At 49.3% G+C, this 16,233-nt stretch overlaps 1 protein-coding gene and 1 long non-coding RNA gene across 2 annotated transcripts in view; one reads left to right on the plus strand and one right to left on the minus strand.

The window, feature by feature from the left end:
* Positions 1-3,985: 3,985 nt before the first annotated feature.
* On the minus strand, positions 3,986-10,360 carry LOC144376111 (uncharacterized). The gene is made up of 2 exons (XR_013436205.1): positions 7,688-10,360; positions 3,986-6,902 (listed from the first exon to the last, which is right to left on the minus strand). It is a non-coding gene; the product is annotated as an uncharacterized LOC144376111 (long non-coding RNA).
* Positions 7,414-16,233, plus strand: part of Asic2 (acid sensing ion channel subunit 2) — a 1,042,689-nt gene continuing 1,033,869 nt past the window's right edge. The window contains exon 1 of the mRNA XM_005327776.4: positions 7,414-8,417. Within this exon, the coding sequence (XP_005327833.1) occupies positions 7,863-8,417 (555 nt within the window). The 5' untranslated portion in view covers positions 7,414-7,862. The remainder of the gene's footprint in view (positions 8,418-16,233) is intronic.

Raw genomic sequence — 16,233 nt, forward strand, 5'->3', positions numbered from 1 at the left:
CATGTGCCCCAGCTCTGAGAGGCGTCTATAGCAAGATTTGATTGGAATCATGACAGAGTAAAACAAGGTGAAATGTGGACTCAGGAAATCAGGATTTAATCTTCCCAGGGTCCTTCAACTCTCAGAGCTTCAGTTTCTGCCTTCGTAACAAGGAAACACTCACCCCCTCTTCTGCTTTTGGAAGTCAGGTAGGATAGTGACTGCTGAAGAGTCTCACATCAGGAGGGATGAAGACATAAGACCTTCGTGCGTGTCTCACCCACCAGATGAAAGGTGTCATGAAAATACAGACGCCGTTCTTTGTATCTTTCAGAATCCCTTCTAGTGATTTCTCCCATAGAGGTGATACACAGACACTGTCCCCTCATGCGGTGTCTACACATTAAAATTTGTATTATGGGTTTGTAATATAAAGCACACTGATGCCCAGAAAAAGAGGAACATAGACGTGGTTCCCCTTTCTTTCTCCCGGTTCTGTTTTTCTCTTTTTATTCCTATTGGATCGCTTTGGTTTGGTTTGGTATGAAGAAAGAGCTGGGGAACATATCAGTTGAATCGAAGCAAATGCATCTCTACTTGCACAGAAGACATAGGAAAAAATTATCAAATGCAATTAGGTTCAGAGCTTGCACCACCAACCTGAGCACACTGGAGCTGTTTTAAAAATGAGCAGAGAGTTGAGCAGAGAGGGGAGCAGCTGGGGTGGAGGAGCAGAGGTCAGGTGATCAGGAAAACCCATGTGTGGTATGCTGCAGTGCCCCCCCTGCCCAGGACGGCCACCCAAGCTCAGCAGCAGCTGCAACCACACGTGTCGAACACAAGAGGGAGAAGAAGCTCCACGCAGCTCCAGGCCAGGACCCACTTCTTAGCACTGTTCCTCTCTCCTGTTCTATGGAGTGCCCGCTCACCTGTGGCGAAGGTGGTGCTAATAAAGTTTTTGTTGAAAGCTGTCTGCTGATGGATGACTTCAAGGCCTCTGGGTGCCTTTTCCCTTGTTTGCGAAGCGGTTGGCTCCAGGGATTGACGGATGGAAAGAAAATAAACAGCAGTGGTTTCTTTCTTCTACTTGGCTCCCAGGGGAGAGAGGGGGCAGAGGCAGAGTAAAAGAGGAGGACACACACAGAGAAAAACCATGCCAAGAATGCTCACAGCAGAGGCTGCCCAGGGGAGGGGTGGGGAGGGGTGACTCTCACCCCCTCGAGGAAGGGAAATGACATGAAATAAAACCAGAGACTCTCATCTTCTGATCCTGAGTCTCCCCGTTTTTTCCCCCCACCCATCGGGGAGACTTGAACTGGGCCTGCTTTGTTTATGGAGGAGAGACTTCGGTGTCTTTAAACACATGTACCAGATCAAAGGCCTCTCAGGATAAAAGAAGCCTCGGTCAGATGTGGTCCAAAAGCCTCCTTTTAGCCTGGCAGGCGGGGAGTCAGCCCTTACGAGATGAAGGGCCCACAGGAAGACGTGTCTCCGTAATAGCCAACGAAATAAAAACGAAAAGCTACTACTGATTGCACAGGAAAACGCAAGGACTCATTATAAACCAATTTTGGGTTATTAAAAAAAATGGATGGAGGCTAAGGAACAGGGTGGAGATGGGAATCATAAGCTCCTCATTTTAGACCAGCAAGCATTTATTGAACACCTACTGTTTAGGTCATTACTTTACTACATCATGATCCTATCAGATGAGGAGAGTGGAGAGAAGCATGTTGGGGGAGTGTCCGCTGTCCACTCACCGTGGACAGGCTGAGGATGGAAGAGCTCCTGGGTGGGGCAGATAAGCAGCCTTCAGCTCATGATTATGTAGACTATGCAGTAAGGGCTAGTTAGTCCCTGGCCCCTTAAGTCCGGGTTTTCCAGTTAAATGACCTCTGAGTGCCCAGAGCTGCAACAGGGCAACAGCTCTGCACTGGTCCCGGCTCCAGTGAGATGATTCCTAGAGCAACAACGAATAGGGCTGAAAGGCAAGAGGCACCCCTTGCTTTCCTCAGGGACTGGGCTCCCCAGGGCTGCAAGAGAGAACCCCTATTCTTGCATCTGAGAGCAGCAGCCTGAGCCTCAGAGATGAGTAAATGGACTCCCAAGTCCATCTATTCACGAGTTCTTATATTCCTGAACTTCTTGCTGGGGATACAACCTCCAACCAGCCAGGCAGGATCTCTGTCCCTGGAGTCGGGGTGGAATGGGGGCTAACGTTACTGTAGGAGCAGACAGATACTTGGAGGAGATGAGACACGTTGCCAAAAATGATTAGCACTGAGAAGACAGGAAGCAGGAGATGGGGTGGTGAGTGGGGTGGGGTGGAGGTGGAGGTGGAGATAGGCTTCTCTGGGGAGGTGACATAGAAGAGGCCAGCTTCGGAGGACACTTCCCAGGCAGAGGAAAATATAGCTCAAAACTTGTCAAACCAGCTTGGCATGCCTGAGTCACAGGAAGAACTCTGGACAGGATGGGGCACATCTGGGCCTGGGAGGGGTACTTGAGCAGCTCTCTGAAACTTGATAAAGGAAGGTAATCCTCCCAGTGCCCCCCTCCCCCCAGCCAGCCAGAGATTCTGAGTGGGTGGAGTGGGCATTCGAGGGGAATGGAGCAGGAATCTGCATGCTTAATAAGTGTTGGGTGATTCTCTCTTCACCTGGCCCAGCCCTCATACTGCTCCAGCAGATGGTGACATGGGGTTAATGACCAGAATCCCAGATTTGAACTCATTTTTATCCCATTAGCTGGGCATTTATGATTTGGTCAAGGCTCATGTCAAATTGCAGCAGCAGCAGCAGGAGGAGGCCTTGGAATGATTAAGCACAAATGAGAAAAATAACACAGAGATGCTCTATGGTTTCCCTGAGGCCACCCAGCACATGAAATGCTTTCCAGGGTTCAGGTCAACCAGTGGCTGAGCCCCAAGGCTCTATTGAGTGTGAACTGGCCTGTGTAATTATCACCTGGAAAGAAAAAAAAAAACAACTAGAGATCAAATCTCCATAAAGTACTCATGAAAGGCTGACTTTGCTTCATGACCCTCCCCGGTATGGTATGCCCTTCTTAACAAACGATTTGCTAATGTTCACCTCAGAAACTAAATGGAAAGAGTTGTTGTAAGAGGTATTTATGTGTAAACCAATCAACATGAGCAAAACACTTTAGTCCTGTAATGATTGATCTTTAACCCTGCTTTATGGCAATGTCAAGCCAGGAGGAAAGTTGTGTATTGAGACCTCTCTGAGTTTGAAATAACAATGCCATCTGTATCTTAGAAATGAATGCTTTTCTCTTGCATTCTTTTTTTTTCTTTCTAATTAGGGGTGGTGGTGGCAGGGCAAATATCTAGCACATATTAAGTAGCAAATTAGTATGGGAGCTGATTGTAGAGCTCAGCTTCCCTCACTCTGTCCCACGTCACTCTTTCCAGAGACAGGAGGCTGCGCTCTGCTCTTGACCTTCCCCAGAAATCCAGCTCAGAGCAGGCCCTGGGGTCCCTGGGGTTGAAAATGGTTCCCCCTTCCTGCATCTCAGAACAGCAATTTCTGTGTCACAGACAGCAAATTCATCCATGTTCATTCCTTCATTCGTTCATTCATTCATTCACTCACTCACTTGTTTGTAAATGAATAAATCTGCCACAGCAAAAATTGTAGGCATGTAGGCTAATATGGGGTTAAGTTGCTTAATTTGCAAATGAATTTATCTGGAAAGTTCTTTAATGTTTAATTGTGCACTTCACACACATAATTATACACAATTAGGGCAGTGCCTAAAAATCTGGGCCAAATAAACCCACTCTCAACCCAATCCCATGTGCCCTTGACACATACACCCAGAGCTGAGCAAATAGGTGTTGTAAATCTGACAGAAGCAGGGGATGTTTAACCCACTGAGTAGCACAAAAGCATTTTTTAAGGCTCATGCAGTAGCTGGTGTTTGTGTATAAACCATAGTGCTAATTGAAAAGCAGTCTTATCAATTAAAGAAGGTCCTTAAGAAGAACTGTGTAGAAACATTTTATTAGCCATCAGGTTGAGTCACTACGTATGCCAGGAAAATGCTACAGCATTTCTTGAAGAATACCCTACAACTCAGATGCTCAAAGGTGGTGCCATGGTGATCAGCACCCCTGAGATCTTGCAAAGTTCCCGATGGGCTTGTAGACCATGCCCTCTGAGTTACACATGCCTGGGCTTGACTATCAGCTCTTCTGCACTTTATCTCTGGGACACTGAGCAAGGTAGCTCTCCTCTCTGTTCTCAACTTTCTCTTCTATGAATGGGTTTGATACTGCCCTTGACATCTATTGGGTCGATCAGGCCCAGTGCCCAATGATGAAAGTCACCATTAGGGCTGTTCTCTATCAACCCCACCCTAAAGTGCCTGACCCACTTGAAAGCTTTATTCATAAAAGTCCAGGGAGGACCTTGGGCAAGAAGCTGAACAGAGTGAGGAGTGTTTGACCCTGATCTTAAGGTTGAAATGATGGCAATTTCAGGCTTACCATGCTTAGGGCAAATCACATCTTCCAGTACTTTAAATGGTTTCCCAATCACCTGGAAAACACCAGCATCAACAAAGACTGTTCTCTGAGTAGTCATCAGGAGAAAGTGTTAATTGCTAAGTGCCTAAATCATACCAGAGACACTTTACGATTTTATCTCATTTCCTTTGCACAACCGCTAAGAGGGAGGGATTGTAAGCCCCACCATTTTGGAGGTGGGGAAATGGAAGTTCAGAGAAGTTTAGTAACTTCCTCCAAGGTCACAGAGCCACAGAAGGCACAGCAGTTCACAGATGCAAATTCAAGTCTGGGTGACTCTAGCAAATTAGGCTGCCACATTATGTTTGTAATCCTCAAAACAAACCAATGGGGAGGTGCTGATAAGAACTGAGAGAGAGGTGATTCTGGGGGGGGGGAAGAGGCTTCCTGGGGAAAACAGATCTGGGCTGGTGGAGAGGGGGTAGAATGTAGCACAGGTACATGGTTTGCAGCTGGGTACTGCTAGTATGAGGAACTCAAGAACTATGCCACTTCTTTTTGGTCTATGCTGCAGGGCAGGGACTCATGTGCATACGTCCATCTGCCTCCACCCACACTGAACCTTGATTTCTCAAAGGCAGGTATGTATTTCCTTCATCTTTGTTTCTCCCAAACCAGCAGAGTGTCTGGTACACCCTTAGTACATAGGTGGGTGAGCCAAAGACTGGAGAGTAATCATGAAAGTCTGCACGAGGGGGCCTCTCTCTGTGAAGATGTAGACAAGAAGGATGTGTCTTACTAGACAGAAGGCTTAGGGCTGCTTTATAGTGTGAAGAACAATATATATATATAGAGAGAGAGACCCAGGTGTAGGGGCAGAGGCGTGGAATGGGAGGTGGGAATAGAATGCAGAAACACTGGCTCCCCCGAGCTGCTCCAAGGGCATACACCTGCTACTCAGGAGTTTGAAGCAGGGGGATTTCGAGTTTGAAGCCAGTCTGGGCAATTTAGCGAGACCCTGTCTCAAAATAAAAAAATTAAAAAGGTTGGTGTGTAGCTCAGTACCCCTGGAAGGTTCAATCCCCAATACTGAAAGGAAAAAAAAAAAAAAGAAAGAAAGAGCAGAAAAACAAAGAAGAAAGAAGCTTCCTCACTTCCTAAATTTGGAAAGAAACATTTGCACCTGCATTTTGGAAACAAGCATGCCTGGAGCTCTAGCATTACCAGCTGTTTAACTTAGATACAGCACTTTCTTCTGTAAGCCTCAGTTTCCTCATCTGTACAACAGCAGTAAAAACAGCAGCATATCCCTGAGAAGATAGTTGGGAAGACAAATCAGATGCTATGACAACCTCACACAGGCCCTGACCCAAATCATAGTTTTAAAGCCCGTGTCCCATGGAGGCAGGCCTGCAGCCTGGGCCTGGGCCCTCAGGTGAGCCAATGCAGGAGGCTGATCCGCTTTCATCACTTGCACCTATTTGTTTCTGCTCTGTGAGCTCCCGGGATCAATAAGCCACTGATGTCATACCACATGTTGCCTCAGAGTGCACTGTTCTCAGGAGAAGGTCAGAGGAGATAGAGAAATACTTCAGAGTGGATATCAACCTGGAGGGACATGATCTGAGCTGCCTTCTCCACCCCCGCCCCCCAAGGCCTGCCATGGGAGCCTGGCATGCCCTAGAGACGCCAGGCTGGCCCCCCAAGGCACCTGGCCTGGCCTCAGCTTTGACTCCTGTTGGCCACTCAAACTGTCTGCTCCTTTCCTCCTGGTGGGAATTCAGCATCATTGATTCAGTAGGTTCCTGTCATTGGATGTCATCTGATCCTCTGCATGGGGCAAGCTGACAAGCTGCACCTCCTCCCCACAAGGGGCTGATTTCCAGGGGATTTTCAGGGAAAGGAGGTAAGCAGGCAGGGAAAGCCCCATCCTTGTCTCCCACCTATAGCTCCAGCTGTGCTTCCATCTGGCAAATCCTGGAGCAGGACACACACACACACACACACACACACACACACACACACACTCCAAATGGAACAAGTGCAGCCAGCCCTACCTGGCACCCAGCTGTCTTTTTTTTTTTTTTTTTCCTAATCAAACACAGAAACTCCTGGGAGCCCTGTGGGGGTGGGGGCTACTTGTTGCTCTTTCTCAGGGGCTTCAAGGGGCACTCTGGCTTTTCCCGATGGGGAGGGGCTCCTCACTGCTCCCCTGGGGTGTCCTCCCGGTGCAGAGGCATTGAGTCTGTAGATAGCTCCCTTCTTCCCCATTTCCAGCCTCTCCCTTCTGACCCAGGCTGGGTCTGATCTGGGAGCCCACAGTGGTGCAAAGGAATGCTGGGGCACCCCGATGCCTGGCTCACGGTAGGTCGCCAACTGCCTCCCCGCGACCGATCGGTGGGGGCAGGGTGTCAGCCGGCCCCGGAAGCTCCTTCTGAAAAAAAAAAAAAAAAAAGCGAAAAAGAAACTTTCTGCAGGTCCCCCAGCCCCCACCAGCCCTTCGGCCCCGCCCCGCCCTTGCCCTTCTCCGGTAGCAGCCGAGCGGGAGGCGGGCGGAGGGAGGCAGGATCGCAGCGCCCGCCGGTCTCCCGTCGCCCCTGGGAGGCGGGGTACCATGGAGCCCAGGTCCGAGCCCCATGCCGCCGCGGTCCCCAGTCTCCGGGTCCTTGCCCCTCGGAGGTGGCGCGCTGGCCTCCTCCCGGGAGGCGCTAGCCGCGGCCGCTGGCGTTTTGGAATTCTGCCCAAAAAAAGGGGGCCTAGGGGAAGGAGGAGAGGAGGGACGGAGGCCGGCGGCGAGAAAAACGGCATCCGGAGTCCAAAACATCTCGGGGGGGGGGGGGGGGGAAAGGAGCGGAGCGCAGCGGCGGCGGCGGCGCGGTGGCGGCGGTGGCTCGGAAGCTGTGCCCGACCGCAGTGCATCAGAGCCGCTGCCCTGACATCCCCCCAGGATGGTTAACACGGGGCATCAGGCGCTGGTTAACAGGCTCCGAGCTGCTCAGCGACTTGTTTTAAGCATTTTTTCTCCCTCGCTCTCGCTTTTAATCTTGTCTCTAGTGGCGTGTGTAGGGGGGAGGACTTTATTTCCATTGGCTAAGCGCTCCCTTCCCACCCACATCCCTTCCACATCACCTTGGTGTCTCCCTAAATAAAACCAGCCCTCCTTATCGCCTGGAAAAAATCAGGAGCTAGAGTTTGAATGGGTTTTATATAAACACTCACCCCTTGTCAGCGTGCGGCGGGGCTCTCAGCATAAACTCCCAGCGTCTGGCCTGATGCTTGCCTGGCGTTCTCTCCCTTGGAACGTCCAGGTTTAGGCAGAACCCGAGGACTGGGGAACTCTTTTCCTGTAAATCTGATCAACCTGAAGCCAGTTGCAGAACTGCACAGGGTCCCGATGGACCTCAAGGAGAGCCCCAGCGAGGGCAGCCTGCAACCTTCGAGCATCCAGATCTTCGCCAACACCTCCACTCTGCACGGCATCCGCCACATCTTCGTGTATGGGCCACTGACCATCCGGAGGGTGCTCTGGGCAGTGGCCTTCGTGGGCTCCCTGGGCCTGCTGCTGGTGGAGAGCTCCGAGAGAGTGTCCTACTACTTCTCCTATCAACATGTCACCAAGGTGGATGAGGTGGTGGCCCAAAGCCTGGTCTTCCCGGCTGTGACCCTCTGCAACCTCAATGGCTTCCGGTTTTCCAGGCTCACCACCAATGACCTGTACCATGCCGGGGAGCTGCTGGCCCTGCTCGATGTCAACCTGCAGATCCCTGACCCGCATCTGGCTGACCCCACAGTGCTGGAGGCCCTGCGGCAGAAGGCCAACTTCAAACACTACAAACCCAAGCAGTTCAGCATGCTGGAGTTTCTGCATCGCGTGGGCCACGACCTAAAGGATATGATGCTCTACTGCAAGTTCAAGGGCCAAGAGTGTGGCCACCAAGACTTCACCACAGTGAGTACTTGGTTTTTCAGCTCACTCTTGCGTTTGGTCCTCTGGAGGAGTGGTGCGCCGGTGGTCTTCTGAGTATTTGGGAGAGTCTCCCTGTGCTTGGGAGCAGGAGAGAGAGCAGAGCTTCAGCTGAAGGCCAAGAGAGTAGTTGGTGAGAGTTGTTGGAGCTGGTTGTAGAAAAGGCTACCTGCGGGGGGTAGAGCACTTGGTCAGTTCAGACATGGAGGGTGACAGAGGGGCTTACCGTGGGGTCACTTCCTCAGACGTGCTGAGCTGGCTTCCTCCCAACCAGAGGGAGGAGGCCTGGGTAGTCCGTTGTTGTCCGGGGCGCTTGGTGTCCGAGCCGTGTGATTGGAACAGCTTGTCATTGACGAGGTGGCATCCTCTCCTCTCTCTCTCTCTCTCTCTCTCTCTCTCTCTCTCTCTCTGCTCGGAAGTGGCATCAGGCACTGCATCCTGTGGGCTGGGCTGGAGCTAAAGCTGTCAGAGAAGGGGGTGTGGGGCCCCAGGCAGCATGGATGGCTCCAGGGTTTTTGGTGGCTTGCTGGAGCAGGTGATGGTACAAGGTGTGGAGGCTCTTTGCTTCTTTATCTTGTGTGGGTTCAGAGGGAGAGGAGAGGCTGGCCCCCGGGGCCTCCATCTGGTCTGCTGGCAGGCTGAAGCAAGGAGCAGTCCAGAGAGCCGGGGCAGAGGGGAGGGTCTGGTGGAGGCATGTGAGCAGGGTGGGCACCGAGATTCCTGGGAGGGTGAGGCGTCCCGGTGGCTGGCTTGTCTGGGAGCTTTAGTTTGAAACTCAAAGGCTTGTTTTTTTTTTTTTTTTCTGTGCACAATTGCTTCTCGAAGTGGGTGCAGGAGGAGGGTTTGGGGAGGAGGTGAGCAGCTGTGGGATTGGGAAGCCCTGAGGGGAGTGTGGAACTGAGGAAAGAGGAAACACAGGGGAGAATGTGGCTCCCATTCAGGATGGGCTTGTCGGCGGGGGCTGAGGTGGAAGGATGGGAGGAGAGCTGTTGTTGCTACCAGGTTCTTGGCCCAGTTAGTGAGCTGCCAGGCACAACTTGGTATAGTAGGTCAGATGGCAACTGCCAATTGCCCAGCAAGTCTAGGGCATCAGGGGCGGTGGGACCCTCCTGAAGTCCAATGTAGCTGCTTTCCCCATGACCGCCTTGGGGAGAAATGAGAGCCTTTGAGTCTCAGAGCATTGAGCCGACATGCAATTACAACAAGTTTGGGATGGCAGGTGCAGCAATTGCCAAGGGACCGCACTGTGTCATCTGCACTTATTTGGGGTCCTCTGCCTCCTTAAGACCTTCCCTACATTTCTGTGGTGCTTCTTCCCCGCCCCCTCCCAGATTCACCTGCCTCTTGCTCTGAGTTCGTCTTATTCGATAGCCAGCCTCTGCCTGCGACCTCTGTGCTTGCTGTTGGCTGTCTCTGATTCTGGAGAAGCCCAGAGTGCCAGGGGCATCACCTCTCACAGCTCATGTGCTAGAGATCTGTTTCCTGGAGGAGCCGTTTTGTATTATGCCTTTAAAACATTCTGAGGAAAAGCACAGCAAAGCCAGCCATGGTGTTTGCTAAAGAGGAAGCCAGTCTAAGCTGGAGGAAGGGACCAGCCCCTTTAAATGGTGCTAGCAGGATCCTAAAACATGTCACACACAAATGATGTCTTAGGTGCCTTGGGGAGAGAGGAGGAAATGCCTCTTTCTTGGAGGCTGATACCGTCACTCTGTTCCACCCCATGCTTTCTAATGCCTGGCAACGCTCAGCTTCAACACTGTACCATGCATCTTGGAAACACACTCAGCTGTTCCTCTGTCTGCCTGTGCACACATGGAACACACAGACAGCAGACAGACAGTCCTGGGCAGCAGGCCCTGGACACAGTCCTTAAGAATCCTCATGACTTTGCATCTACCTGGAGGCTTCTTCTGTATTCACGTCCAAGTTCCATTTGGAAGTAAAGGTTGTTGTGACCTCGGGCTGCTCCCTTGCACTTGGTTCATCATTTGAGCTTCTGGGGTCCCATGAAGCTAAAGATCAGACCTTAAAGCCTTACCTGTCTTTGGCTTCTCTGGCATGTCTCCAAAATAGTGAAGGTGTCTGTGGATGAGGTTTATTACTTGATGGGTGGTGTGTTATCATCTGCCATCCTCATCAGGTTCAAGACCGTTCGGGTGCCTGTCCTTGGACTGACCCTCTATGTATGACTGTCCCCAGCCTTGATAAGGGGGTGAACCACGGTGCTGCTCCTCCAGGTGCTCAGGGATATCACAAAGGTCACCTGCTCCAGGAAAGCTAGAGTGGACCTTGGAAGGCTGTCGTCTTCACCAGGTGGTCACAGCAAGTGGCCATGCCGAGCCTCTACTAGAGGGAGCATAATGTTTGAGTGGGAACCCTCCTGACCGATGCTGGGACTCCCTGTGTCCTTTGGGCCCCGGGCCTAGGGATGCCTATTCTTGGGCTCTGAGAAAGTGGAGGGCTTGGGCAGGTGGTTCTGGAAGAAGCCAGCTCGCCAGCCTCTCTGCCTCTGCTGTGCATCCCTCTCCACTTGGCTTGTTTCTGGGCTCTGCTTGGGATTGCACTACGCTCTTTCTGTAAGTGCTGAGACTAAAGTATTAGAGAAGCTTGCTGTGGGGGAGGGGCCGACACAGGTGAGTGGCTTTTTTTTCTGTATTTCTTTTTCTATAAATCGTCCTTCATGGCCTCTCCAGGGCTAATGCCTTAGCATAAGCTTCCTTATTCCAAGTCCTTAGCTGGTGTGCAGTGAAGTGCGTAATACCCTTTAATTAGTGAATGAGCCATGATTCTAGCAGAGTGAGAGGAGGCTGTTTGTAGAGACTAAATGTCCCCAGGAAGCCAGGTGTGGAATGCCTGACTGTCACATAAACAGGTGTTCTCCATGGGCGTGCAGGTACACTCTTAGCCGTCATTTGGGGCAATCTGACTTCAGGCAGGCATGCACTTCTCCTCCCTGGGAAAGTGCAGAAGTCAAAGCAGAAGAAGGCTTTGATTTCAGGGTGACCTATTCATAGGAGATGGCCCCCACTGACCTGGAGGGGAAGGAAGGGACAGCAGGGAGTTGGATAGCAGCGGTGTTGCTCGTGGGGATGTTGGAGGATCTGAGTTCAAGACCACCTGGCCTCCCCAGGTCCACTCTAGCTTACCTCAGCAAGGCAGGTTTGAAGCCCAACCGCATCACGAGTTCCTTTCCCCTTGGTTGTAGCTCTCTTCCTGCCCCGGCTCCTCTTGCTCACCTAACATGTGATGGTGATCTGTGGCTTTCTTCCCCACGGAGGGTTGAAAGGATGGGGCAGGTGAGGCAGGACTTGTGAAAGTCCTTTAGTGCATTTTCCAGCCACATAAGGCAGGGTCCTCGTCAGTATCTGTGGAGGGTCCTTGCTGTCCTGCTGCTTGCCTTGTTTGCAGGAGTGAGACTTGATGAGAAATGCCCACCAATGACACTGTGGAGGGAGGGGCGGCTGCTGCTCTGTCTGGAGCACTGGGTTAGAGCCCTGCCTCCCTGGGGCTGGGGGTGGGGTTCCCTAGCTAACTGTTGCTGACGGTGGCAACCCCACTGGTGATGACTGGCACGGGACTCCTTTGTGCTGTTCCCTTACTCATCACACTGGGGCTCATCTGACTCCAACTCCAGGAATGCAAAGGGCACTTTATTTTTCACTTTTATCCTGATTTCTGAAGTTGCGTTTGTACTGATCCTTGAAATTTAATTAGGAAAGGTGTTTCTTTTTTTTTAGCAAAAGAAGGGTCTCTGCCCTCTGAGATCTTCCTGGAGGTACTGAATGGATCCTATTATCGGGTACCACATAACACGATAGAGATGTTGGGGGCGAAGATTTAAGATCATGTCTTTAGGGTTCTTGCAGGAGGCCAGATGGGTCCATTGCTAATGTGGTCTGATTCTTACCGTGGTACTCCCACAGTTTGTATGTGAGAATATGGGCTTTAGGGCTTTCGGGACAGATCTGAGCTGGAATTCCAACGGTGACTTCGACAGCAGCTTCAGAGCGCATGCAGGCTGTGTTTCGGAGATTCTTGGTTCTCCTTACACGTTGCTCTCAGTGCCTGCCTTCCCATGCGTTCTCAGCACCCCTCCGTCTTGGCTTCCGTTTTCCATCTCACATTCCCAAACTCACCTCCAGGAAGCTCGTTCCTGCCCCAACCTCTAATGGGGGTGGGGTGATGGAAGCACCATGTGTACAGCCTGGGTTGCCGTGTGTTGTGTTGGTCATGCATGGTCATTTTTTGATGGTCACTGGTATCTACTGAGCAGTAATGGTCAATGCAGATGGGGTCCTTGGCATGCTGGAGCCACAGTGTATTTCCAGCCCCTCCAGATGCAGCTGGTCTCATTCAGCACAGACTCCTCATACCAAGTCAAGTATGGGAACCGCCCGCAGCAAATACCCAGGAAACAGTTCAATAACCGAAAGTCCTATACTTTTTGTTCCCTGAGTTGACCCAGAATCTGCCTTTCTTGCTCTGTTTCTTTACCTTTTGTGTCCTCTCTGCAGGTCTATTTATGTCAACACTGCTTATCTTTTAAAATCCATTGCCCATGCCTTCCCATTACCATAATCTAAATTAATCTCTTCTTCTGTCTTCTAAACAGCATTTGGTTTACTTCTCTGTTAGCGCCGTCATTATGCCTTTTGCTGCCATCAGAAATGTGAAGTGTTTGGGCTAAAAGGGACCTTAGAGATGACTTAATTTACTTGCTGAGTTTTTAAACCACTGGTACTCTTTGGATTTATTTTTTAATTCACAGGTAAAAATTGTATGGATCATGGTGTCCAGCATGATGTTTTGAGATATGTACCTTGTGGAATGGCTAAATCAAGCTACTTAACATATGCATTACCATACGTACTTAAGCTTTTTATGTGTGTGCGTGGTAAGAACACATGAAATCTATTCTTTTAGAAATCTTGAAGTATACAATATATTGTTACTTACTTTAGACACTAGGATGTACCATAGGTTTCCTGAACTTAATTTCCTTAAAATTTTGTCTTCTTTGATCAATACTATTTCTCCAGTTCCTTCACCTATCCACCCCAGCTTCTGGTAAGCACAGTTTAACTTTGAGATTCATTTACATGTTTTTTTTTTTTTGTATTATGGATTGAACTCAGGGGCACTTGACCAATGAGCCACATCCCCAGCCCTATTTTGTGTTTTATTTAGAGACAGCGTCTCACTGAGTTGCTTGGTGCCTCGGCATTGCTGTGGCTGGCTTTGAACTTGAGATCCTCCTGCCTCAGCCTCCTGAGCTGGAATTACAGGCATGCGCCATCATGCCTGGCTTCATTTAGAATTCTTTTTCTTCCTTTCTTTTAGATTCTACATGTGTAATCATGCAATATTTTCTTTTTGTGCCTGGCTTATTTCGCTAGGCTTCGGGTTTCTCCGTATTGTGGTAAGACAGAGTTCTTTCATTTTTATGGCTAAGTAGTATTCCATTTTGCATATATACCACATTTTATTATCCATTTTTCTGTCAATGGGCACTTAGGCTGATGGCTATGGTGAATAGTGCTGAAACAAATACAGGAACAGTGTTGTCTCCAACATACCTCCATTCTTACTTTCCTTTGGCTATATAACCAGTAGTAGGGTTGCTGGACCACATGATAGTTCTAGCTTTAATTTTTGAGATAGCTCCTTGATGTTTTCCATGGTGATTGTGCTAATTTACATTTCTACCAACAGTGTGCAATGTTCCTTTTCTCCACATGCTCACCCGCACTTGTGATCTTTTGTCTCTTTGACAAGAGTCATGCTAACAGGTGTGAGTAATATCTTATTGTTAATCACTGATAGTTTTTCTCCTCTCCATCTCTGCAAGATATGATGTCTTACTCATTTGTGGATTCTTAGGCCCTAGACTGTATAGCATATAGCTCTCAAAATGTATCTTCAGAGTTTCTGTCCAGTGGGCTTGGAGTTTTTTGAATGTGGGGGGAAGTTACATACTCTTCTTTCGGCCTCCCTGTTCAGCATAGGTACCTGGGATTCAACCTGCATTGGGATGGTTTTTCCTACATTTGTCATTATTTTGATTATATACTTCTTATCGTAGAAGCCATCCATGATTATTGGAAGAAATGTGGAAACTATGGAAAATAATACATCAGGAAGAAAATTGCCTAAAATAGCAATTTCAATACAATCACATGAACTATTTTGGAACTTTGGGATAGCCGTTCTGCGACATGGTGTGGGCATGTGGGTGTGTTCCTGGGGTTGGGATCACACCATCTGTCTGTCTGGTACCACATCTGCTGTATGGTACACACCCAATCAGTACCAGTTTGCTGTCTTTTATGGGAGTCATCTGGTTGGTTTCCTGGGTGTGAGGAAATTCCTTGATCTTCAGGTCAGAACTCAATTATTCTCCTTTGATGGCACTTTATGGATAGTAGAACTCCGGGTTTATCCAAAGCCATCTTGGTCCCACTATATTTTGAATATTTGCTAGGATGCCGCAGAGATGTGTTCCTTCACACTAAGTTCCACCTCCTGATTGAGGCCCAACCTTGCTCCTTGGTGAGGGTAGAACATGACCATCCACACTGCCAGCTCTCCCTGACCTGTGAAATCCCTGAGTCTCTATGTCAAACTTGGTCAAAGATACAAGAGATGCAAATTAGGTGATTTCTCCCACCCTGGGAAGCTCTGTAGGCTTGGGAGCCTTGGACATGCCCTTGGAGAGGTAACATTTGGTAAACTGGGCAGATTTTTCATGAAGCCAGCCTCTGGTTGGGATCTTCTGACATGTAAAGTCTTAGGCTGTGTGCCTCTCTGGAAGTAATATTTCATCTTTCTGAGATGATGAAGGGTTAAGACGGTGATTGGGAGCTGACTATTTTGATGACTCATCCCATCTGCTTGGAAAGACAAGCTGAAGCTCTTACTCAGGCTCGGAGCTAATGCCCAGTTGTCATTGGGTAAATCTATGTCTGTGCCTCTTAGCTTGAAAATGCTCAGATCTCCAGAACAGAGGATGGAAGAGGAGCCTATTGCCTTGGGAACTGGTTCCTTTCCCCATCCCTACAGTGGTTCCCTCTTTCTTTCTATAGAGAGTCCTTCCTTTAATGAAAAGGAAAAAAAATCTGTAAAGTAAATCTAGTATGTTACTGATTTATAAGGGAAGAACTGAGATGTGATCTGTCCTTCCCCCCAAGTAATCTCTCAAAGACTTGAATTGGTAGCTTTTAGCACTAGGGTTGCTCTTAGAGGTGGTGCTATGTAGAGTAGCTCATATTTCACAGTACCCAGCATCCCAATCCGTCCATCAGAGCAACCCCTGAGTCTAGAGGCATCTGGAGTCTTTCTGTGTGCTCCCTGACTTCTGTATTTTTGTGTTTGGCGGAGCTAGATTGAAATATCAGACTTGAGCAGCCTGATGATTTGACCCATGATCTCTCAGAACATGAAACTAATGGCCTGTATCCCACCTGCAAATTTGAAATTCCATAGATCACCCTTCTCCCATGTGTTGGGTGCATAACCAGCCCATACAGACGGGACTCAGTGGTTACCACAGAACGGCTGCTTCCCACGCTCTGAAATACATCACAGTCATTATTTGATAAATCTGAAGCCTCTGCTAGAAGCCTGTTTATCACGTCAGGCTTTATGTGGGGACAACATACCCCCAAAGTGTCATTATTTGGATGCTAAAGCATCTTTCCATCTTCTAGTACTTATTTTTCCCGATGATTTAGGTGCTTTCTCTATTGATTAATTCAGCGGCCATTGAAATTTACACTCCGAAGAAATTAAACATGTAACGGAA

The sequence above is a fragment of the Ictidomys tridecemlineatus genome, chromosome 3 (assembly GCF_052094955.1).
Source record: "Ictidomys tridecemlineatus isolate mIctTri1 chromosome 3, mIctTri1.hap1, whole genome shotgun sequence".
In the NCBI taxonomy this organism is placed as follows: Eukaryota; Metazoa; Chordata; class Mammalia; order Rodentia; family Sciuridae; genus Ictidomys; species Ictidomys tridecemlineatus.